General features: G+C 45.3%; 3 protein-coding genes and 1 pseudogene across 5 annotated transcripts; 3 read left to right on the forward strand and 1 right to left on the reverse strand.

Moving 5' to 3' along the window:
- Nucleotides 1-13092: 13092 nt before the first annotated feature.
- Nucleotides 13093-20222, forward strand: MANEAL (mannosidase endo-alpha like). Of its 2 annotated transcripts, XM_016157385.2 has the most exons (4): nt 13093-13739; nt 14958-15067; nt 15916-15992; nt 17357-20222. In XM_016157385.2, the coding sequence occupies exons 1-4, from the start codon at nt 13190-13192 to the stop codon at nt 17991-17993; spliced, it is 1374 nt and encodes a 457-aa protein (XP_016012871.1). In that variant the 5' UTR covers nt 13093-13189; the 3' UTR covers nt 17994-20222. The 2 variants fall into 2 exon arrangements, with proteins under 2 accessions (XP_016012871.1, XP_036087881.1); XM_036231988.1 differs by lacking the exon at nt 15916-15992 and having other exon boundaries at nt 13602-13739.
- On the forward strand, nt 16811-16926 carry LOC118606557 (annotated as a pseudogene).
- YRDC (yrdC N6-threonylcarbamoyltransferase domain containing) lies at nt 19676-23494 on the reverse strand. Its single transcript, XM_016157387.2, has 5 exons — nt 23082-23494; nt 22491-22605; nt 22247-22366; nt 20919-21061; nt 19676-20604 (listed from the first exon to the last, which is right to left on the reverse strand). Exons 1-5 carry the CDS (start codon nt 23471-23473, stop codon nt 20532-20534), a joined length of 843 nt encoding a protein of 280 aa, XP_016012873.2. The 5' UTR covers nt 23474-23494; the 3' UTR covers nt 19676-20531.
- CUNH1orf122 (chromosome unknown C1orf122 homolog) lies at nt 23085-24775 on the forward strand. 2 transcript variants are annotated; one of them, XM_016157389.2, is made up of 3 exons: nt 23085-23736; nt 23834-24041; nt 24299-24775. In XM_016157389.2, the coding sequence occupies exons 1-3, from the start codon at nt 23702-23704 to the stop codon at nt 24392-24394; spliced, it is 339 nt and encodes a 112-aa protein (XP_016012875.1). In that variant the 5' UTR covers nt 23085-23701; the 3' UTR covers nt 24395-24775. The 2 variants fall into 2 exon arrangements, with proteins under 2 accessions (XP_016012875.1, XP_016012876.1); XM_016157390.2 differs by having other exon boundaries at nt 23085-23599.
- The last annotated feature ends 683 nt before the right edge of the window (nt 24776-25458 follow it).

Consider the following 25458-nt stretch of genomic DNA (forward strand, 5'->3'; position numbering starts at 1 on the left):
GGTGACATTTACCTGGCTAAATTCATCATGGTCCAAGCTCATAAACTTGACTTAACAGTTCTAAGAGAGAGCTTATATTTTGGGGGATCAGGAAGTAAATCATATTAACTCAGCTCTTATCCTGCTATCTGAGCCAAAGAACCATTGTTTTTAATATACTATAAGAAATTAAACAGCAAATAGGGCCAGAATGCTCACATTACCATGTCTAGCAGATTCTTCCCCTATAGGAAAATGTCCACAGGAAGCCAATTTATGAGGTGAGGGTTGCTTTGAGAATATGAGGAGAGGGAGTTAGATGGTTTAAATATTTGATGGCATCAGGCTCTGATAGCCTTCTGCCTTCAAATCCTCAGGAGGAATAAATCTGCTACTGGCACCTGAACAAATGTACTGGGGTCCAAGGCTAGGATGAGATGCACCAACATATGCTTCTCTGACTCTTAAAAAATTTTTAGTTCTATTTCTAGGAGCCCAATTAAGATTGAAGGAGCCCTTTTAAGTTTAAATTACTAAAGTAATATAAATTAATAAAAATTTCATAAAAAGTGAAAATATCCATTCATTCCATCCCACATAGTCCCACTTCAAAATTTAAACCAAGTTAATAGATTTGTATATACCTTTCATGGTATTTTACACACACACACACACACACACACACACACACACACAGACACTTTTACAGGAAAAAATACAGCTGTTGGCAAGGTGAAAACTGTTGATTACCCAATACTTCTCCCCTCTTATATTTTTTATTGCTGAGAAAGCCCCAATTTTATTTGGATGTTCATCTACCATAGACCTTTGCTCTGAGACGATGACCCTGTCCTCAAGTTCAAGGATGAATAAAGATTGTTACTAGCTAATTATTTTCCTCCTGTTCCATATTTCAGGGTTAGCTTAGGCATGGGTATGTGATACAATCCTGGCTTTCTGAATTGGGGATTCTAGAAAAGGTGCTTTCTCCTAAAAAAATAAAAGATGTACATCATGCAATATCCCAGTTCTTCTCTGTATGTCCTGTTTGCATTTGACACCTGGAGCTGCTGCAGCCATCTTGACATCATGAAGGGGGATTTCTCAACGCTCTTAGTTAAGATTTTTCAGTTGTATGTAACTGTACATCCAGCTAAAACTGGATTAAACAAAAATTAGATTTTATTGGTTCATGTAATCAAATGGGATAGTTCTGTTTAGAACAGTAAGATTCTTGCCTTGGAATTGTGTTAGAGTGCTAGCCAATCGCCAAACTTGGATATTCTGAACAGAAATGCAATTGAAATCCTAGGACTGAAAAATACAATAACTAAATTTAACACAATAGATGGATCTAACAACAGATTAGACCCAGCTAATTCTAGAATTAATGAGGCAAGAAGATAGGTCAATATAAAATATACATACTGAAGTATGTAGAGAGAGAGAAAAAATGGAAAATATAGATAAGAGAGTAAAAGACATATGGCTGTAGGGTAAAAAAAAGAAAGCCTAAATACCTGGAATTAGAGTCTTATAAAGAGAGGAGATATGAAATGGCAAAGAAGCAATATTTGAAGAGAGTTGAAAATTTTCTAAACTTGATGAAAGACACAAAAAAGTGCCATTAATCCTAAGCAAGATAAATGCAAAGAAAATCACACATAAGTACCTCATAGTAAAACTGCTGAAGACCAAAGACAAATAAAAGATATTAAAAACAATTAGAAAAAGAGAAAAAAGTCATATTATCTCCAAAGGAACAACACTAAGACTAACCACTGACTCACCAACATAAATGATAAAATCTAGAAGATGATGGAATGGCACAAATTGCTGAAAGAAAATAACAGTTAATCTAAAATTCTATACCTGGTGAAAATACCCTTTGAAAATTCAAGAAAAATACATGTGTTTTCAGACAATCAGAACCCAAGGAAACTTTTCATCCACAGACCCATGTTAAAAGAAATACTGAAGGGAATTTTTCAAGCAGAATGAAAATAAACCCCAAAGGGAGGATGAATATGTAGGAAGATATAAAGAGCAATGGAAAGGATAAATATATGGGTAAAAAGCAATAATATCTTGTAGAGTTTTAAACATATGTGGAATTAAACCACACCATAAAAATGGAACACAGTGTAGGAGCAGGTAAGTAGAGTTAAAGTATTTTAAGAACCTTGCATTGTACAGGGAGTGGTAAAAGAATTAATATATATTAAACTTTAACAAGTCAAAGATTCATGCTGCAATCACCATGGTAGTCATGGAAAAATAGTAAAAAAAGATATGCTACTAACAAGCTAATATAGGAAAATAGGAGAGAACAAAAACAATCTAAAAAACGTTTAAAAGAAGAGAGAAAAATGGGACATAGAACATATGGGAGAAAGAAATACTATGCTATCTTGAAACTCAAATATGTAAATAGCTATTTTAAATATAAGTGGACTAAATAGCCTTATTGAAAGACAAAGATGGTCAGGGTAATTTTTAAAAAGCAACTCTTCGTTGCTTTTAAAAATATCTTAAATATGTGGATACGAAGATGTTAAAGTAAAAAGTTGTAAAGGACATACTATACAAACAGCAACTAAAAGAAACTCAGTGAAGTTAAATTAATATTATACAAATTAAATTTTAAGGCAAGAAGCATTATTAGATACTGCATAATGAACAAAATGTCAATAAACTAGAAAGATATAACAATTCTAAATTTATATGCCCTTAATAACATAGACTCAAAGCATATTTAAAAACATCATATATACCATATCTCCATGTCTGCAGTATAAAGAGCAGTGACCTATGAGTCCTGGAGGTCCAGGAAAAGAGAAATTGTACAAAGGAATGAACATGGAAGACAGAGTGCATCCAGGGATATGAGTATAGCATACAAATATTAGTATAATTAACTGCTAGCCACTGCAACAGACAAGCTCCCACATTTCAGTGACTTAATTCAACAAATTTATTTCTAGCTTTCATTACATGTCCAATGTGAATTGGTAGTGACTCTGCTCCATTTGCAGTCCTCAGAGAAAGATGATTTGACACCTCGACCCTGCACCATCAGGAACATGTGACAGGATGAAGGGGATGGGTGAGACATTCGAAGTCTTTATTACCTCAACTGAGAAGTAACACTTCTGATCACAGGTTATTGGCTAGATCCAGTCACATGTCCCTATTCTAATTGCAAGGAGAGTGGGAAATATAGGGGAACACATGAAATATTTGGTGGGCACTCTGTCTCAGGAATGTCCCAAATCCTTAGAGAAAAATATGTTATTTCTTGGTATATGACACTATTTGAAAATTGTGTTAAATACCTTCCCAGTAATCTCTCAATTGGTCTGTCATCTGTCTTTAAAATAGCATCTATTGATACCTCTCTATCACTCTCTCTCTCTCCTACCTTCACGCTCTTCTTTTTTCCCTTCTTTCGCACATAACATCTTCTCTTAGACTGCTCAAAACTCCTAGGAGAGGTGCTACAGAGTTAAGAGAAACAGCTGTATCCTTTCACACAATGTGGCTTCAAGTACAGACCATAGACAACTGTTCAGACACAGCCCTTTCCTCACCCCACCACAAACATTAGTATCTATATTAACAAGGCCAGTAAAGAGGAGGTTGCACATTTGGTTCCACAGGACTGTGGCAAGACTGGAAGGTCAAACAATGAGTCAGGATTTACTCTCAGCTGCAGGCATTTATTTTGCTTTGGGGCCCTCTAAGCAGAGAAATGGAGTTGACATACGTCACCCCACAATAGGACAGTAGTCAGGAACAACATCCAGAACATTACAACTAAAAGGGACCTCAGAGCTCCACTAGTCCAAATGTCTAACTGCCCATTGTACAGATGAGTAAACTGAGAACCAGAGAGAGAAATATACTTACCTGGGTCTAAGAAAACTATTATTGCAAAGCTGAGACTAGAACCTTGGCTTCCTGACTAGAAATCTCAAGCCTATTTATTTAGTTAAACTTAGTTGGAATGGCAGTATATTAGTTTTCTATTTCAATGCTAACAAGTTACCACAAAATTAGCAGCCTAAGAGAATACACATTTATTATCTCATAGTTTCCATGGTCAGGTCTGGGCACAGCTTAAGGGGGTCCTCACAGGCTCTAATTAAGAATATGGCTAGGCTGCATTCTCATCAAAGGCTCAGCCAGGGAAGAACCTACCTGTTAGATTATTGGGGTTGTTGGCAGAGTTTGTTTCCTCTGGGGATTGAGGAGCCTGGCTTTTTGTTGGCTGTTGGGGGCTGCCCAAAGCTCCCTGCCAGGTGAACTTCCTAATATGACCAAGCTCACAACAGAGTCTCTCATTTCAGGGAGCCCAGTCCAACTTTTAAGGAGCTTTTCGTGATTAAGTCAGAATAATTTCCTTTTTAATTAACTCAGATTCAACTAATTTAGGACCTTAATTATATCTACAGAATGTTTCACCTTTGCCACATTCTATTGGTTAGAAGCAAGTCTCAGGTAGGTCCCACTCACACTCAGAGAGAGATTTCAGAAGGGCATCAACACCAAGGAACAGGACTCATGCGGACCACCCTACGGACTGTCTGCCACAGACAGAAATACTTAAACCTACTCAAGTGAAGAAGAGAGGAGTTATTGGGTGGATAGAAACCTCTTCAAAGAATGAACTGGAGAACCTGGCAGGCAATGGAGCTGGATCTAGACATTGTCAGGTACTGAGGCAGCTGCTCTATCCTTTTCTAAAAAGCCTTTTGCTTGTTCCCTTTTCCTCTTTTCTTCTGGGATCAAATATCTCTGATTTCTTCTTAGAGCAGAGTTGCTGCATTTTCTTCTTTGTGGACAGAGAACTCAGCTCAGCTTATAATAGCAACTTCCCCTTATAACTCTGGTTTGCCCATGATGTTGGCTTGTCATGGTGTCTACTCTGACTTCTGCTGTGGCTCTGATTGCATGATCTTTCAATTTACCTTCCCACGGCTAATTTTGGGAGAATCTTGGGGGAAGAATTTAATTGCCTAGCTTGGGTCAGATTGTTACTGGTCCAAAAAAGCTGTGGTCGGGGGTAAAGGATGACATGGCATAAAGATGGCCACTTAAGCAGGGAGCTGTGAATGAGGAGGTACCCAATTCATGTCTTATTTTGTTCCACTGCATTAAACAGGTCAGCAGCAAACAAAGGGGACTATTTTTGCCAGAAGCCTGCTTAAGTAGCTGCTCAGGTCACTGTGACATTGTATGTAAACTCCATGGAGACACAAAGCATATTTATCTTGTTTGTTGTTATATCTTCAGTACCTAGAACTATGCCTGGCACATTGCATGCACTCAATAAATATGTAATGAATGATTGAATGAGTGGGATTTTAATAACATGATTCAGTATTCCCTTATAAACTCCCTTTCCTAAAAACTTAAATGTCCCAGGAAAGTCAATTACTTTCCCCTCTGAACTACAAAATCTGACTGTAGATTTCACTGCTCCCTTTTCTCAGGGTTAAGGGTTGGGATGAAGTGGAAGCATAATGGGAAGAGGTATGATAAGGATGTGTGCAGAGGGGTTGGTGAGAATAATTGCTCTATTGGGTGGATTGGCTTGAAATTAAAATCTGGAGGAAGGGGTGAGAAGGATCAAAAGGGCCAGAGGAGAATTTAACATTGTTCTGCCTGGGTGGAGACCAGAGTAATCTCTAATTATTAAAGCCTGTCATTATAATGACGCCTCTCAGGTCTAATGAACCCATTGTGAACCTTTATCCCAAGTCCTGCTTCATGTTATAATAATTCTTGCAACTGGTTCTGTGCCGAACACATATTAAACGTCTTGTTTTACTTAATCCTTACTACAAACCTACAAAATGGCTGTTGTCATACATTTTCTTCTTCCCCCTACATCCAAGATTCTAAAAGGGTGGTAAATGATAAATGTTAATATTCATTAATCTACTTAATTTGTTTAAAGTCACTTTTATTTTAATCAAAGGAATATTGTATTTAATATTAAACATCAAATAGTACTACAAAGCTTACAATAAAAATAAAAATTCCCTGCCTCTCCAAGCCTCTATCCCCCATTCCTGAGTTTCAGTCCCCAGAGCCAACCACTTTCAACGCTCTGGGTATATCTCCTGGTATTTACTCAAACTTGCTGAATGAGGTACTGAGTTCACTGCCTCTCATAACTCTGGTCTGCCCATAACATTGGCTTCTCATGAACTTTCTGAAGGCGCAAGGTGGGCCTTTGTATGTGGGGTAATTTCTTGCTCTGACTGTGCTCTATAAGCTTCAGGGCATGGTCATTTGGGGTCATGAGGCCACTAACACATGTGATAGTTTATAAACAACTCAGTTAACATTTACTAGCACCTACTGTGTACCAGGAGAAAATATTACACAATAATTAAGAGCACAGGAAGATATAGGCTTGAATCCTAGCCCAGTGTCTTTCGACTCTGCTAAGCTTTTGTTCCTTTAACTGTAAAATGGGGAATGACAACACTCATGACACAAGACTGATGTGAAGATAAAGGTGTTGATGGGTGTGGGCAATCAAGTATCCTAAAACACGGCTTCTGCTCTACTCCACTAGATGGAGAAACCATGTCTCCAAGAGGCCTTGAAGGATGGGTGGAATCTGAACAGGAAGGAAAAAGAAAGGCTATTACAGAAAAAAGATGATTCGAAGTGTAGAGTTACAGGCAGAAATGAACGTGGTGTGTTTGAGGAACAGTGAAAGAAGACTGATGTATCTTGAATGTCAGGTTCTTTTTAGATATAGGAATTGTGTCAGATTGGCAGCTGAGGAAAGTCCTGCCGGGACAGACCAAAGAGTGTTACTGCAGGACGGGTTGGGGAGGAATGAGGCAGTGTGTGAGGAGCACGTTTGTGAGCAGCAGGCAAATGGACTGGATTCTGGCAAGGGGCAGACTAGATGTCTTGTAATCAAGCTTTGCCTGGTGCCCCAGAGACTTGGCTGAGAGTTCAGAGAATTAACTTCATTCTGGCCTCAGTCAATGGAGTTACACCAGATAATGTCACTGCAGTCCTAATGTTCTATAATTTCTATTATTATAGGATATATATGGTGACAGTGGGCACATAAAAAAAGAGAAAGAATTATGTTTCCCAAGTAGTATCCATATGACTTGGTCACTATGTGAATACTAGGAATAAAAAAGTTCATCAGTAGCGACTAAAGTTTGAATATGGGTGCCTGAAATATTGGGGTGCTCTTTGATGGGGAAATGAGTCATGGAAGTGACAGTAAAACATGCAAGGGGAAATTCTAGTAGATGCATGAAGAATATACCAGGCATGTTTCTGTCTCCAGGACTTTGAACTTGCTCTTCCCTTTGCCTGGAACTCTCTTCCTCCAAACGTCTATAATGGTTTCCTCCCTCTCTCCTTCAAGTTACCCTGGCAGTTTGGTCTTCCCCGACCAACCTACTAAAAATTATGAAACTTCCCCACCTTGGCATTTCCTCTCCCCTGTTCCCACTTTGCACGCATCATCATCTGACCACTTCGCTCTATTCACTGATAGACATCCTGATATGGAAACCGTGTAGAAAACAGTATTCAAACACGTTTTATAGTTGTTTTAGAGAGTTTAGGAAAACACTAATAAAGATATAGAAAATGAATAAACTGGGAAATAAAATTGTACAAGAAAGAAGTGTAATCATAGTTTGTGCTTTGACTCAATAATAAAATATTGTAGAGTGTAATGTATCCATTAATGACTTAACCTAAAATAATAATACAATCACGGGAGAAATGTAAAAGGAGAATTGGGAGAGAGTTGTATATCAGGATATTTATCTATTTCAGTTGTTCTTGGGGCATCCATTCTGGGGGGTCTTCTGGCTCCTATGTCGAACTGCTCTTTGGACTTGCACAGGTGTTACCCTTTTTTTTTTTTTTTTTTTTTTTTTTTTTTTTACCGCATCCCGTTTCCCCTCACGTTTTTTACTTGCCTCCTTTGCTGGCTTCCTGAGAAAGAAGGCGTAGGAGGAAAAAAAAATGAGACCTCGTATACTGAAAAATGTCTCTATTTTCTCCTTATACTTTAAAAATTGGCTATAGAATTCTAGGTTCAAAATTCTTTTCCCTCAGAATTTTGGAGGCAATTCTCCAATCCTCTGGTTGCCAGTGCAGCTCTGATTCCAAATCGTTGGTATACGATTTCTTTTTATCCAAAAGCTTTTTAGATCTTCTCTTTGTTTTCAATATCCTAAAATTTCACAATGATAAATCTCATGTGGATCTCTTTTTATTCATAATTTTTATTCTGCAGTCCAGAAAGACATGTCCTGGGAGATTTTCTTGTATGAGTTCTTCGCTAATTTCTCCCTTCAGTGTTATTTATACTTTCCTTGTGGAATTCGTATTAGACATTGAAACTTCAGGAATGAGCCTCGAAGGTTCTCATTTTCCTTCCAAATTCCATCTTCAGGGTTGTTTCACGCTCCCCCCACCCCCTCACTTCTTGGGAGATTCTTTAACTTTATCTTCCTAACTTTCTATTAAAATTTTAAATTTCGGCTCTCTTGTATTTAAATTCCAAGAGTTATTTCTTGCTCTCTGATCAACCCTTTCCCCTTTTATACAGCACTGTATTTTTATTTCATGAATGCAAAATCCCTGGGGTATTAAACACAGTATTTTCCCATTTGCTTGTTTTATTTGGCTTGCTACATTATTTCTGTTTCGTCTGATTTACACACTATCATTCTTTTCTTGCTCTTTTCTGTTTCCTTATTTTTATCTCTGTCTTTCCTGCAAGAAGCTGTCACTAAGTGTCTTGGAATCATTGACTGGTTATTCCTGTTTAGAGGCGCTAGAAAGCTGACTGAAAGATCTGAATGCAAGAGGCAGATTTGCTGACTCATGTATTTCACTCAGGATTGATCAGTGAACTGACTTCAGTATGTATAGGATTTTTTTCAAGATTTTTTTTTTTTTTTCTCAAGAGAGGAGTCACTCAGACTTCTGCTTGTAAGGAAGCTTTCTAATGGCTGGACTTACCACGCATTATGCATACTTTTATTTAGTCCCCTGGGTTTCGACATGGCATCTTATCTTTACCTCTGCTGTTGCCTGGTACCTCTGAATGAGGAGGCTCTTATTCCACTTTTCTGCAGAGTAAATTTGCCATCTCCTGCCACAGTGGGGAAAGGGTGGCCCTCACAACATAGTGAAAAAGAAGTAAGAAATAGACTGTGGGCAGATGTGAGAGACACCCTTGGCTGTTTACCCAACTCCCATTTCTTCCCTTATGATTTTATTCACCCTTCCCTGAATGGCCTTGGCAAGGGATTGGCTTAAGTGTGAGCACATGACACAATTCTGACCAACGAGAAATGATGATAAGTCAGCTGAGATAGTCTAGAAGAGTTTATCTTACTCTTTAAAAAACAGCCATTTCTTCTGCTTCTAGATATTATCATGTGGGAATGTGATCCCTAGAACTGCTCCATCCTTTTTCAACCATGAGGGGTAGGACAAAGAAACCATAGACAACATGAGCTGATGCCTACTGGATTAACCACCCCTAAAACCAGCCTATCTGAAGATTCCTCAGAATGTGGAATAATAAGCCCACCATATTTTAAGTCCTAAAATGTGGTCTGAGCATGAGAATCAGCATCACCTGAGATCTTATTACAAATGCAAAATCTCAGGCCTCACTCTTGACCAACTGAATCAGAGTCTGCATTTTAACAAAATCCCTAAGGGATTGATATGCTCATTGGAGTCTGAGAAGCATTGCTTTAAGCCATATTTAGCTATTGCCCTTCTTATTTGCTCTTGGACATATTCTAACTGATGAAGTGGGTATAGCAGACACCTTTAAAGTCATGCATCACACCCCCTTGACCCTCTTTGATTTCAACAATAGCTTCTGTAATATGTAGAATTCTAAAGATGTCCCCGTCCCCAAGTTTCTATCCTCTTATTCATTCAAACATGAATTTAGTAACTGCTGTTAAGGGACTTTGCAGATAGCATTAAGGTTATAAGTCAAGTGACCTTAAGATAGAGAAATTCTCCTTGAGTATCCACCTGGACCTAATATATCACAGGTGCTCTTAAAAGTAGAAGAAGGTAGGAGAGATGAAGCAAAAGAGGAAGTCAGAGATTCAAAGTGTGAGAAAGAATAGACCTGATGTTGTTGCCTTTGAAGATGGAAGAAGGCGGCCACAAGCCAAAAAATGTAGGCAGCCTCTAGAAGATGAGAAAGGCACCCAACTGACAGCCAGTATGTAAATGAAGACCTCTGCCCTGCAATTACATAGAATTGAATTCTGCCGGTGATATGCTATATGAATTAATTCCTAAAGCCTCCCTAAAGGAGCACAGTCCTGCCGACACTTCGATTGGGTCCTCTGAGACTAGACAAATAACCAGCTGAGCCATACTGTGCCCAGACTTTTGACTCAAAAAAACTGTGAGATAACACATTTTTGTGCTGTTTTAAGCTGCTAATTTTGTAGTAATTTATTATGACAGCACAGTTAGGATGGACAGTTTTGTGCAAGCCTAGATATACCTCTTACTAGCTGCATCCCACGTCAAACATACAATGTGTCTTCCTGTCTTTATGCCTGCCTCAGGATCTTCTCTGATATCATGGGAGCCTACTTGACACAAAGGAGACCAGAAGTATGAGGAAGTTAAGAGCCCTAGAGAAAAATGCTCAACCAGTGGGGGAGGCTTTAGCCTCACACCTCAATTCTGGGAGGCATTTGTACACTGCTCAGACATCTTGGTGGAACCAAGGCCCCATTATCTATATAGCAGCAACCTCCATAATACACCAATAGTTTGGCTTTTCTTTTTTGTCTCATTCTCCTTAATTCCTCACTCTTGCTTCCTAGGATTACCTCCCAAATGACCTCCCTGCTCCCAAGTCCCTTACTCAATCTCTGCTCCACAAGTTCGTCTTGCTTAGAATAAAAGGGTAACTTACTAGAAGATTATTTGTTTTACACTGAAATCAGGCCTCAAGGAAAAATGAAATCAGCATCTCTAATGCTACGAAGCTCCTCTCTGTCCCTTATTCCTTCTCTAATGGCTTTACATTTATAAAGACTGAATCTATCCTCAGCACCAGAGAGAAAAATCCCAGAGAAGGATTATAATTGATGACCCTTGGGTCAGTGTCCTTGATTGATACAATAGGAAACAAGGTACTATTATTGGTTCATCTTGAGTCACAGTTTAGCCCTGGATCAAAGCATTGTGGGTGGTTGTGTCAAGGACCCCAGGCATGGCCAGTGGGGGCCACCATTATGTGGCAGGGCATTTTCAGAAATAGTGAAATGACTGAGAGCTGGGGAATCCTTCCCACTGGTTATCTAAAACCATCATCACCCTCTCCCAATTCTCTTACTTCCTCTCTGGTGATTCTCAATTTCTTCCACATGCTCTCCTTCCTCTGCCCAACCCATAAATGGTGGTTTTCCTGAGAGTTCCATCCTTATTCTTTTTCTCATTGGATGAACTGGCCTAAACCAGATTAGATAAATGAGATTCTAGGAGATGCTTGCTTAGGACTTTGGGGGAAGAGAACTCAATCTTACTGTTGCCTATTAGATGGGAAAAGGAAGCACACAGCCTCAACTGCCCCATAGCAGTCATTTTTGTGATGTGAGGGAGCCAGCTTTAGTATAAAGTCAATGGTGGGGACAGCAGAGCAGTGAGAAAGAAGCATCTCAAGTTCCTAATAATGGTGTTGACCTAGGGAATCTACACACTCTGCCCTACCATTTGGACATCCTGCATTATAAGATGATGCATTTCCACATTGTATAAGCCAGTTTGAATCAGGCGTCTGCTACTTGGAGCTGAAAGCATCCTATTTAATTCATACTTATTACTATGAATTCTCTCAAAATCATTTCCTGGGCTCCAGACCTACCCACATTCCCCAGCCTTGCTCCTCCTCTCCTGAGTTGCCTACAATTCATTTACTTAAGAAATAAAAATCAGGTGCCCACTATTATGCCAAGCCCTGTTTTAGACACTGCAGAGCAGCTGATGAAATCAAGTTGCTGCCATCATGTGAAGGAGGCAAACAATGAACAAAACTATTTTCTGAATGAATGAAATAACGAATAACGCAGAGTAGAAACTTGATTAATGGTGAGGAAAAACTTATCATTGTCTATAGAATATCACACCAGAGTCTGGTTCAACAAATAACCCTGGGAACTGAGAGCTAGTCTCTCAGTTCTCTGAATCTAAGAGTAAATACGACCCCCTGGAGCTCAGCGTCTAGAAAGAACAGCAAACGTGCATTGAGTGCTAATTTTGTCAGGCACCGTAAAAGGTGCTTTATAATCAGTCGCCCTCTCATTTAGTCTTCACTGATTCTAGGAGGTTGTCCAAGGACAAACTGGATGGCTCAGGACAAGATGCCTGAGACCCAGGTAGTCTGAGCAGTGACAAGAGCTCTGTCGAGCTAGTCCTGACCCTTGGGTTTAGCCTGGGTCCATGCGACCTTGAGCAAGTCACAATCTCCCTCGTCCTTTGTCCTTCGGTGTTCTAGCCAGTGTGTGATGTGTAACTCCTGGGTTTTCCTGATGCCTCCTTCAGCAGGCTTCAGACTGCCTGGGGTGTGTGTGTGTGTGTGTGAGGGGGTCCAAGGGTTGCGGGGGGGGGGGGTCTGAGGGAAAGAAGGGAAGTCACTGAGACCAGGAGGGATTGAGGATTGGTGAAGTCAATACAGAGCCATAGACACTCGTTTTCTCCCCCACACTGCCCTCTGCTCCCATACCCTCCGGCGCCGCCGCCAGGACGGACCTTCTCTCGGCCTGCAGAAGGAGGGCATTCATTTCGCCCGCCGGGCGCCTCCAACCCGCTGGCCCTCTCAAAGGCGACAAATCCTCCGCGGGCCAGGTCTCTTGACTTCGGCCTCTGCGCCTTTGGCCCGGGAACTCGCAGTTTGGCCACTGCTCCGTCTCCTCCGCGTCCACTCCCCCTCGGCTCGCGACCATTTGGTCTGCGCCGCCTGCATTCTCTGTGTGCTGGGCCCGCCCGCACTGCGGGGGAGAGGCGGGGAGCCGCCCACGCCGCGCCCGGCGCCCGGCGTCGCCGTCTCCCTGGGACGCGCGCGGGCTACGCGGTGCGCGGGAGCCGGGCGGGCGGCCATGGCGCCGCGCGCGGGGAGGTAGCGGGGCAGGACGCGAGGAGCGCGGCGGCCGCCATGGCCCGGCGGCGGCGCCGCGCCTGCATCGCGCTGTTCCTGGTGCTGCTCTTCGCTTTCGGCACCCTCATGGGCCTGCGCACGCTCAAGGCTCCCGACGGACTCCCGGCTCTGGGCCCAGGCCTGGAGCTGGCGCCCTTTGAGAGACGCCCGGAGGGGGCCCCCGCACCCCCCGCTCGGGCGCCGGCCGCCCCCGCCGCGCCGCCGCCGCCGCCACCTCCACCCCACACCGCAGGCCCAGGCAGCCCCCCGGGGCTAGTCCCCGCGGAGGCCGAGCCCGCTCCCGGGCAGAGTCTGCGTGTTTACTCAGACCTGCACGCCTTCTACTACTCATGGTACGGGAGCCCGCGACGCGAGGGCCACTACATTCACTGGGACCACGTCATGGTGCCGCACTGGGACCCCAAGATCTCGGCCAGCTATCCCCGGGGCCGCCACAGTCCCCCCGACGACTTAGGCTCCAGCTTCTACCCGGAGCTGGGGCCCTACAGCTCCCGGGACCCTGATGTGCTGCGGGAGCACATGACCCAGCTCAAGGAAGCCGCCATCGGTAAGTTCCCCTCACTCCTAGGCGGCCCTGTCCCCCAGCCTCGCCCTTCTTCTTCTTACCCCAACTCCCGATGGTCCAGTCACCGGGCCTTTTTGGCTTCACTCACCCTGGCTTCTTACCCTTTCCCTTCTACTCTCGTTCTGCGCTCCTCATGAGGCACCGCTCCACTTTCTAGTATTTAGACTCACCCACCTTGCCTTCCGACCCCCCACAATTCCAGAGCCCCTTCATAGGGCGGAGCTGTTGGGAAGGCCAGTGGAAAGCGTCTGCGCCAGATTTGTCCCAGGTAGGGACAGCGAGGAGAGGGAGGCAGAGTCATCATGCCTATTGGGCTTCCAGGTTTGGGTAAATGAAGTCTGGGTATCTTGGCCCCGCAGGAGTCTGAGATTCAAAGGATTAGCACCTAGGATGGTCTCTGCTTTCACAACGGGTCCAGAGTAAAGCAGCAGCTCTTCCTGCTTTTGCTGGCTGCTGGAAGGAACGTTTACCCACATTACATGATGGACCCTGCTCTGTTTGCAGGAGGGGGTCCAGGAGGTTTTCATCAAGTACCCTGCTTGAAAAGAAGTCCCTGGGAGCCTCTTTTGTAAGCAGCCTGGGGTAGAAGGCTCACTTGTTTCAGATTTTGTCACTGAATTCTGCTGGATTTTACGATACATTTCAATTTATCTGGAAACAATTGGCGAGGGAAAAAATTGAATGCCAGAAATAATGGAAGTATTCACAGATAAATAACAGAGTCTACCCCTCAGGATTTTAGTCTAGAGACTCAGTCGAGACAAATGCTGTTTCCTATGGGAAGAATAAGATAATCTCCGTTCGGGGCTTTTCTCCCTGAGGGACCTTGTAAGTGCTTCTCTCCTCCAGAGACAGGACTGTGGCTTCTGGATGAGTGGGTGTGGCATCGTCCACCAACTTCCCTTTGTTCTACTACTTGCTAATGTCAGCGGAAGCCTGGCTCCTACCCGGGCTTTTCTCAGCCTCTTTCCAGGGCTGGTGCGTTAAGGTTCCGCCAGCGGCTTGCTTCAGCACCGCGGGCATGGACAGCTCCGGGGCGCGAGGCTCTGGAATCTTATCTGCAGGAAGAGAACCTGGCAGGAGCCTCGCTCTCGGTTTCATTCAGAAACCATTTTGCAGTTGGAGATGGTTTGTGAGGAAACGAATCTCTGTTGTGGGGATATTATGTGTCTCTAAAGTAGCTTCTGTGCTGTGTCTCAGGTGTCTTGGTCCTGTCCTGGTATCCACCTGGCATGGCTGATGATAACGGGGAACCTTCAGATGACCTTGTGCCCGCCATTCTGGACACTGCCCATCAGTATAATATCCAGGTGAGTCCTCAAGAAGAGCTAAAGTTCTCTCTGGCCCATTCTGGAGATTTCCCCTCTTCTGCCCACAGGGATAGTGCCTCTACTGAAGTTCATGGCACTTGCTCAGGTATGGCAAATACATAGCAAGTGTGGTGTTGGGGGTGGGGTTCTAATAAATAGTGCCTATGTCACTCTTATTTTCTTCAATTCTGAAAAAGAAAGTTCAAAAAACTAAATATAGGAGAAATCAGAGACTAAATATCACAATAATAGAAGTTAGGTTCAAGACCCTGACCCTGGATAGAGAGCAGCCGAGAGCCGAATAGGCGCACAAACAGCTTCAGCCTCAGCTCCCTAGTGGGAGGCAATTCTGGGCCTCAAGGAGCAGAGCTCACATGTGTTTTGACAGGCAGGCTCACTTTCAAGAGGAATGATGCAGCTGGGCTAAGGATGTCCAGTTATTTCCCTCAAATGTAATCAGGTGGGTCATTCCCCTCTCCTGTAGCAAAGGAAGAAAAACAACAGAGTGGATCCCCACTCCTGTCCCTGAGCCCATCACCAATATGTTTAATAGATCATAGCATATTTTCCCATTAATAAAGCTTCAGTATACTTCTTTCCCATAGTTCAGGCAGCTAGTGCTGATCACTTAGAGCTGGCACATAAGCAGAAACCTGTTAGCCACCAAGCAACAGCCCATCAGATTGATTCTCAGAATGCCTAGCTGTGGTAGGTGGGCGAACTTCTTGCCCCTCATTGCTAGACCCTCTCCTGAACTCAGCCTCTCCTCCTGGCTAAGGCTGGAGCATGAGCCTTGTAGGTTGTGACCCCTGGACAGATTCACCTGACCAGTATCTCATTTGTGGCAGGTGGCCTTCCACATCCAACCCTACAAGGGCCGGGATGACGTCACTCTGCATGACAACATCAAGTACATCATTGACACGTAAGGCTGCTCTGGGGCCTGGATTTTGTTGGGGATCAAATACAAGTATGGCTAGATGGCTTGGATGAGCAGGTCAAGAAGCACAAGGGCAGAATGCCTTGTCCACAGCAGCTATTTTATAGGAAGAGAGTACTGGGCTTGGAGTCAGCAACCTGGGTTTGAATTCTGGTTCTGCAGCCTCAATCTGTGAGTAGAGGCAAGCCTCTTAACTTGAGTCTTATGAAAGTTACATGAGTTAACATATGTGAAAATGGCTTGTACAGTGCTTGCATGTATCATTCATTCAATCAAAAAATATGTATTGAGTGCCTGTAGGTGTCTAGGTACTTTCCTAAGCTCCAGTTGCACAGTAATGGGTAGGACTAGCTAAGTTTACATTCTGGTGTGTTTGTTGGAGGTGCAGAGTAGACAGTAGTTACACGTGGAAAATCAAATAGTGATACATACTATGAAAAAGTAATAATAAAGAAAAAAGGATGGTATTGTGTTAGAGTGTGTCTAAAAAATACTTTAGAATGGGTGATCAAGTGAGCTCTCTGAGGAGATAACATGTGAACAAATACTTAACTGAGGAGTTGGCTCTGCAAAGATCTGGGGCAGGCAGAAAACTCCAGGCAGAGGGTTGTCAGATCCAAAGGCCATAAGATGGGACAAGCTTGACAGCAGAATAGCAAGGCCAGTATAGCTGGAGTATAGAGAAAGATGGGATAAACAGCAAGAGTGGAGGTGAGGACATGGTTCCATAGTGTAGCAGTTAGTATGTCTGCTTTACATGCAGAAGGTCCTGGGTTCACACCTCAGTAGAGCCATGGTTCATGGTCTACGGCCATGCCACCCTGAACAAGCCCGATATCTGATCTCGGAAGCTAAGCAGGGTTGGGCCTGGTTAGTACTTGGATGGGAGACCACCTAGGAAGACCAGGTGCTATAGGCATAAATAATAATAAAAAATAATTAAAAAAAAAAAAAGAGTGGAAGTGAGCAGGGCTTGAGCAAGGTGAGGCCTTGCAGGTCTTGGCAAGGAGCAATCAGTTCTGATTTACACTTTAAAAACAGAATGGATTATAGGGAGGTAGAAGTGGGAGCCTGGAGACGTTACATGGCTGTTACAGTAGTCCAGATGAAAGATAGGAGTGGCTAAACCTACGGCAGAGATTTGAGTAAAGGAATGACAAAGCTGGGGAGAGGAGGGAGGGAACTAGGTTCTTGCTTAGAGGCATGATGACTCCAACTGTGCAGGCTGGCTGAATCTAAAACTGTGCTCTGGCATCAGGGAAGTTCTCATCCATGGCTGGTCCTACGGCTGTGCTGGCTTCTCCCAGCCTAGGCTGCCAACTCAGGGTCTCCTTTTTCCTGTTCCTCAGGTATGGCTCCCATGGTGCATTTTACCGCTATAAGAACAGCATGGGTAAGAGCCTCCCACTCTTTTATATCTATGACTCATACCTGACATCCCCTGAGGCCTGGGCCCACCTCCTGACACCAAATGGTCCCCATTCAATCCGCAACACCCCCTATGATGGGGTCTTCATAGCACTGCTGGTGGAAGAGGGCCACACCCACGACATCCTGACTGCTGGATTTGATGGCATGTATACCTACTTTGCCTCCAATGGTTTCTCCTTCGGCTCCTCCCATCAAAACTGGAAAGCTGTGAAGAACTTTTGCGATGCCAATAACCTCATGTTCATTCCCAGTGTGGGGCCTGGCTACATTGACACCAGCATCCGGCCCTGGAACAACCACAATACACGGAACAGGGTCAATGGCAAGTACTATGAGACAGCCCTGCAGGCAGCCCTGACAGTGAGGCCTGAGATCGTCTCCATCACCTCTTTCAATGAGTGGCATGAAGGTACCCAGATTGAGAAGGCGATTCCCAAGAAGACACCAACTCGTCTGTATTTGGACTACCTGCCTCATCAGCCCAGCCTGTACCTGGAGCTGACTCGCCGCTGGGCAGAGCACTTCATCAAAGAGAAGGAGCAGTGGCTGATGTGAGGGGCCTGCAAACGGGCATGGTGCCGATGTCCCCGCCTCACTGGAAGATCACCGTGTGGGGCTCAGCTGAGGTTGTAGGCACTTGCTCATCTTCAAGTCAGCAGCTGGGTGCTTCTGGGTGGGCCTTCAAGCCTGGGTCCATGTTCCTCAGGCAAGTGGTGCTCAGGTGTTCTGCAGTGACAGGAAACTAGGCAGTGTTCCAGAGAGGGAACCATAGAGGCTGGGCAGGTGACTGGAATTAGCCCAGGGCAGCTCTACACCCTGTTAGAACACCTTAAAATAATCCCTTTTAGCTTTGAACTCAGTAGGTTGGTGTGGTGTAGTGGAGTTGACAAGTCACTACTCTTAGAAAGGTGTCAGGGTTCTGGGCTAGCATGCACCCTGCTCCCTTCTGCCAGCCTGCGTCATCTCTTCAGGCCTCCTTCCTACCTTGTCTTGGAGTTCTCCAAGTTAGGAAACCATATTTGAGACTTTCTAAAAGGGAAATTCTATGTTTAAGCCTTTCCCAATAGATTCCTAACCCAATTTTCAGGAAATAATCCTGAACATTCACATAGTCATTCAACACAAACAGAGCACCTTACTATGTGCGGGGTGCTGGATGCAAATGACCAGGAATAGTTCTTGTCTTCCTGGTGCTTGCTCACAGGACCCAGCTTCCCTTATTTGATGTGGCCTTGTAGCTAGTGCTGGAGCACAGCTATAGGTTTTTCCTTCTTGCAATTTTACCCAGTGCTGGGAGTTCAGTTCTGGTTCCTTTAAGAAAATACCTCTGTGCTCCAGAGCCTGTTTTCCCAGATGAACATTTAGCTCCAGGGAGAGGATTAGGACATCCCCCTCCCTTTAGCTGCCTAACCTGAATGAGGCCCATTCACAAGGGCCATTTTCAGTGCTACTGTGATTTGTATTAATTAAATGACATGGTATTCTCAAGTAAGCATTCCTTTGCCCTTCAATACTTCACAAATTCTGACCCTTCAGATCTTGACAAATTGATGTTTGGGATAGCTAATGTTAGCACAGTAAAGAGTTGAATTTGCTTAAGAAATTAGTAGTTTAAACAGGATTTCTAGAGGGAATATTTAACAAACCACTGCTTCTTTATAAATAAACTAACATGCTAATTGCAGAGACCCTCAAAGCAGGCCCTGGAATATCTTCTTGGCACGTTTCTTAGGATCTACTTGAAAATCTGTGTTGGAAACCACAGTTTTGAGCCCGTACTTAGTTTACGGGCTCAAGACTGAATCCCAATTCTGGGAACTGGTGTGCAAGGGTGGAAGGGAGAGAGTGGGCCCTACTGGGTACCAAAGGACTCCCACCTGCAGTTAGGTAACTGATACTAAACCCCACTGATGGATGGGGTAGGCCTGGTCACCTTACTTGTGACTTAGCTAGGGAAAACAAAGCAGGCACTATAGGTGAAAAGGGCTGGATAGTGACTTGTTTGTAGTAATTTACAGAAGGAAGTAACACTGAGGCCCCATTTCACAAATACATAATCTGAAAGACACTATAAGTATGGCAATGCCCTAGGCAACAGGGGCAGCAATTCTCACATGTTGCTGATTGCAATGCAACCTGATTCAGTTCTTAAGGCTAATCTGTATCAAGAGCCATAAAAATGTTCATACACTTTGACCTAGTAATCCTACTCTAAGGAAATAATTCAAAGAAAAATAAACCATTTACAAACATGTTTAATAGCAGCATTATTCTTTAGTAAAGAAAAACAAAGTTCAAATGTCCAAAGATAATTATGTTTAACCTTGGTATACATATGAATACAGGTAAAGGCTGCTGAATAGATACTGGATTTAAATAAAGGCATTATAGGTACAAATAATTATAATTTATTTTATGAATAAGAAAAGTCACTAGTTGAAAGAAATAGTAAAGATTTTCTAATATGCTTTAATTTGGACCTCACCCTGCCAATTGAGCTGACTTCCTATCATTAGACCAAAACAATGACTCTCTACCAGGCAATTACAGCATGCCACACAGCAGCCTCTGGTTCAGAGGCAACACTGGCCTGTGGCTCTACAATCTTTATCTTAACCTGGTTCAGAAACTCATGACTTTGGTCACTTGAGACTTTTAAACAGCATCAGCTGGTGCTCTAGCTCATTTGGACATTAAATGGCACTACCTACCAGAGAGGAGGCTCTCACTAGGTTCCAAATCTGTTATTTAAATTGGATTTCAACAATCAAAAAAAAAAAAAAAGAGAAGAAACTCAATAGAATAACAGCATCCTAGGAATGTTTTTAAAGTCTCTATTCAGCTTTTAGCTGATATGTGAAATTACAGGTAATAACTATAACTGCCCCCCCCCCCCGCCCCAACCTCCCGAGGTGTGAGACTAAACCAGCAGCTCCTGGGGCCTGGTTTACACTGTTCAGACATACTGCCTTAAAGGGTCAGACTAGTGACACTGCAGCCCCAGTGGCCTCTGCAAATGAGGCCCTGCCAGCTGCTAGTGGACAGACACATAGTGTCTAGCACCAGTCCCTGGGCCCTGCCTCCTCCTGAGTTTCACAAGCAGGATCCATGTGAGGGGAGCAGCCCGTACTTCTGTTGGAGGACAGCCGTAGTACTTTCCAGGGCACTGAGGAGGAAATGGAGGACAGTTAAGAGTTTGACTTTACAAAGCCCTGAACCCACCAGAGTATGGTGAACAGGGACCTCTAAACTCTGCTCTTACTATGCTCTGTTCATTAAACCCTTGATGAATCCTTTTGAATCCTAAAAACAGCAAGCTTAGTTTAAGAGCAAACTCAATCCCACTCTATCTACCACTTCTTCAAAGCCATTCACCCCCATGAGAGCAAGAGAATGTGACCACCTTTATTTTGTCAAGGCCTTTTCTGTATCTCCTACCGCCCTCAAATTCTATCCCCATGCCACAGGAAAGAGACTCACCAGCCTGGACGGATGATGCCAAACTTTCCAGGCACAGACAAGTCAACTACAGTTGAGCCTAGGCGACACTCAGGGCTCTGGCCATCCCCAATTGGTCCCCCGTCAATCACCAAGGACAAATGAGGCCAGAGGTCCTGGAACTCCTAAGAAGAGGGAGAGGAAGAGCATGGACACTACACCTTGCATCTGCAATGATGTCATATTGCAGGGAGGGTTCGTAAGGAAAACAAAGGCTGCAGAGTTCGAAAACAGTAGGCATCTTCCTCTAAGCAGAGGAAGGAATCTCATCTAGTTAAGGCCAGCTGTGCTAAGGACACTGCATTAGCATCTAGGACACTACATCCAAATCTCTCTGTGACCACATTCAAATTACTTATCTAGAACTGTAAAATAAGGGGACTGGACCAGGTGGTCTCTAAGGGTCCTTCTAGCTCTGGTACTCTGATCCTAGATCTCAGTGGAACTCTGGACCAGGGTAGGGAGAGGAAAAAAGGGTGGACTCTGCAAGTGTGTGCCATCAACACTCCCTGGGCTATGGGAAGAGTATTCTTCCCACCCCTTATGATGACATTGCAATGACAGTTAGGCCTGGGAATGTGGGATGAGGGATTATGAATACCAGTTACTGTGTTGAATAGGTCAACTGCTTGCTGAAAAGGTAAGAATTACCCTTCTCACCAATCCTTCCCCAGTGCCTCAAGTATGGCCACCAGGACCAAGTAAAAGTCTGAGAATAAGAAGGGATGCTGAGCGCTCCCTTTCCAAGGCTTCTGAACTCACTCATTAGGTCTGGGCTTGGGAAACCTCATCACTTTACTATGTTCTACATTTAAATTCAGTAAGAAGAAAACTGTGGGATAAGTTAAATTTCTGTGTGTTCTCATTTGTTCTAAGTTATGCAACTAAAACAGAATTAGGATAATTCTTTCTTTGACCTGGCTTATGGCAAAGGTAAGAGAAGAGGGGCAAGTCCCTGGGACAAGTGATTTAACTTTTCAGAGCCTTAACTTTCTTTACAGCACCGCTGCAAAGACTTACTACCTAACCGTATTTTCCAACCACTACTACCCTCGCGAAAGGGAAAAATGTTTATACTTATAATGTTTATTACTAAAAAGATAGGAAGAAAAAGCCAATTCTCTCCCTTCCCTTTCTAGCTCTGAATAAAACCCTTTCAAAATTTAACTTGGATTTCCCTGCCAACTAGATTTCCCACAATTGGACTCTCCTGCCAGGTAATTCCAGCAAACCATCAACTCTGTGGTTCAGAGAAAACTGTGTTCGGCCTGGTGATGTTTGGGGCTGGGAGGAATAATTGGGTAACTCACCTCAACATTCAGAGAACTGGCATGGGAGCTGAGGTTGGCACTGGTGAGAGCAAGTGGTCCCCCAAACATCTGGGCCAACTCCTGCATGAAGGCATGGTCAGGAATGCGGATGCCTACAAGCTATGAGGCGAAGGGAAAAGGGGATCATCGGAAATGTTGGAAGGGGTGAGGAACGGGTCTTGCCTGGATCCTGGTGAAAGCCAGATGACAGGAGTCTGGGAACACAAGAGAAAATCTGACTCACAGGAGTTAAGGGATTCAGGTCCTTATTGAGTTCTTCTGAGCGTTCCATCACCAGGGTCACTGGTCCTGGTAATAGGTCTTTCAGGAGCCCCTCAGGTACTCTCACGTGGCAGTACCTGGGGAAACAAAGGGACCACAAATCCATCCAATGAAGGGCCACTGCGGGTCCTAGTCCAGACTCCAGGCAGATCTAGAGAAGGGGGTCCTAAAACCCACATACATGCCTCTGGTCTCCGAGGCTACAAGAACAGCAAGCACCGCTATCATACTCCGTGTTTTATTTTCTTCGAAGCATTCTCTACTAATTAAACTACCGTATTTTTTCCCTTTTTAAAATTTTAAACCGTGGGAGTTCCCCCATTATCACAAAAGTGCCAGAAGAATAGGGACCTTGCTTCGTTCATCACTGCGCCCGAGCATCTACTTCAGGGCCTGGCAAACAGTAAGCGCTCAATACACACTTCCAGTTCCGGATTCCTGGGTGAGCTTGGACAAGCCCCTCCCGCTCCCTGCGCCTCAGTCTCCCAAGCCTGTCACCGGAAGCCCCACCCGCGGTGCCGCCCCCAGCGGGGCCGGGTCGGGGCGGCTTTACCTGTAGACGTCGGCCACGCGGCCCAGGCACACGGCCAGCGGCTTGGCTTCGCTGCGGCCCTTGAGGCGGTACACAGCGCCCAGTGCCGCCGAGCAGTTCGCCGAGCAGGCCAGGCCGTACAGCGTATCGGTGGGGACGGCCACCACGGCGCCGGCGCGCAGCTCGGCCACGGCAGCCCGCAGCGCCTCGGTCCAACCGACGCGCTCCGGGCTTGCTGCCTGCACGGACCCTCTCCCCGGGAGCCGCAATAGCCGGGCCCCCGGAGCCGCCGGAGTGGGGCTCGGAGGACGCAGGAGGCGGCCGCTCCGGGTGGAGCCCGCCGGCCCCTCGCTCAATCCCAAGCTGGCAGCCACCGCGGCCCTCAGCCCCGTGCAGGGACGCGCGGGAGACATCCGCCCTGGCCCGCTTCCGGGAGGAAGTGACGCGCCCAGCCAGCTTCCGGTCCGGGAGGCTCGGCCACACCTCCGCGCCGGGCAACTTAAAGGGACCACGAACCCCAGGAGGATTGAAGGAGACCGGTGGGGACGGGGCGGGGCGCAGCTTCACCGAGTCTTAGAGCGGCGCTGGGAAGGGGGGGGGGCGGCCGAAAGGGAGGCAGTGGTCGGGCCGCGTAGGCGGAGATGGAATGGGGCCCGGGCTCAGACTGGTCACGGGGGTGAGAGGGGGCCCGTCGGGGCGGGGGGAATGGGCTCGGACCCTGCGCCGCGCCGGCCCTGATCGTCTCTCTGTCTCTTGCTCTCTCTTCCGGACAGGGAGGCTGCCGGCGTGGACCGTGGGAAGGCGGGGCTGGGGCTCGGGCTCGGCGGGAGGCCACCCCCGCAGCCGCCCCGGGATGAGCGCGCCCAGCAGCTGCTGGACGCGGTGGAGCAGCGACAGCGGCAGCTCCTGGACACCATCGCCGCCTGCGAGGAGATGTTGCGACAGCTTGGCCGCCGGCGCCCGGAGCCGGCTGGTGGCGGGGTCAGTGCCCACCCTGAGCTGGGCCTGGGAGGTGGGGATTGCCCACTAACTAGATTTGCTAAGTCCTAGCTTCCCCTAGAGGGTGAAAGTGTCCCCACTTCTTTACCGCCCACCCCCACGCCCCTGCCCTTTCATTTGGGCTTGAGGCTCTGAAAAAAGTTAAGTGCTTTCCACATGCCAAGTGGTCATATCCTTGCGGGGCCTAATCCAAGGCCTTTCCTCCCAGCCTCACTTTTTTTCCTTTCTGTTCCAACCAGAACGTCTCAGCTAAACCCGGAGCGCCCCCGCAGCCAGCTGTCTCCGCCAGAGGTGGCTTTCCAAAGGATGCTGGCGATGGAGCTGCGGAGCCCTGACCATCCCCAAGGCGGTCGCTCTGAGCTCTCTCTCTCCCCTGGGCTGGTGGCTGGACTCTGAACAACTCCCTTCAGTAAAGGGGCCAGTCTTCGCTGGCAGCAGCCGGAACTTGGCTCTCAGCCTGGGGTGGCAGCTCTGCTAACAGCTGGGTTCACTCCCACTTCATCCTGGCTGAAGGCAGGGCTGAGTTTTGCAATGTAGCCAAGGAATACCCAGTCTGATTATCCGGATTTGGGCAGACCAGCAGTGCTTGCCAGAGTGGTCTGGCCTGCTATGGGGATCCAGGTGGTGTTACATGTCCATTTCATGCTTTGGGGGCACCTAGTCCCACAAAACACTTTTAGCAGAGCCTTGATTAAAAAGGAAACCTGCAGACTCTCCTGGTGACCGACCTTTCCTTTCTGTCCCTTCTCTTAAGACTGATGGCTAGGGAGGGGGAAAGTGGTTGACAGTTGTCAACAATGAGCAGGGTTGGGAAGAAATGCCACAGATACTACCAGATTTAAATAAGCATTTAATTAGGATTTCATTAGTATTTAATATTGCTTTTTCAATTCCAAAAAGTTAAATTTTCACTTCTTAGCAGATATTTTAAAGTACAACATTAAGTTTATACAAAATGAGCAATTAAGCAAACACCATTATTTCACATTCTTCAAAAATACAAATTCATATTTACTCTTTTTTGGGTTTGGAGGTTTCTTCCTTTGGAAGTACTGAACCTGTAACGTTTTCATATCGCTCAGTGGAAGTCCATTGTTCCCATGTTTCACACTTAAATGAATTTGATAGGCTTTTACATAATCCAAATAAAATAATTTGGGATTTAAATAACGATCACCGAGACCTCCGGCCAATGACTAGTGTATGTCAAAAAAGAAGGCTCTCCTGGGTCTTGCTGTTCCTGGCCAGAAGATCTGAGCCAGAGATTCCGCAAACACCTGTTTCCAGCCACCTTCCCGAAACAGAGACTAGGAGTTCAAAGGAAAAGGAAACGGCCATCTTGAACTCTGACCCTCACACTGACATTCTCCAAAAAACTAAAAAGGATGTAGACTGTTGA

This window comes from Rousettus aegyptiacus, unplaced genomic scaffold (assembly GCF_014176215.1).
Source record: "Rousettus aegyptiacus isolate mRouAeg1 unplaced genomic scaffold, mRouAeg1.p scaffold_m13_p_1, whole genome shotgun sequence".
NCBI lineage: Eukaryota > Metazoa > Chordata > Mammalia > Chiroptera > Pteropodidae > Rousettus > Rousettus aegyptiacus.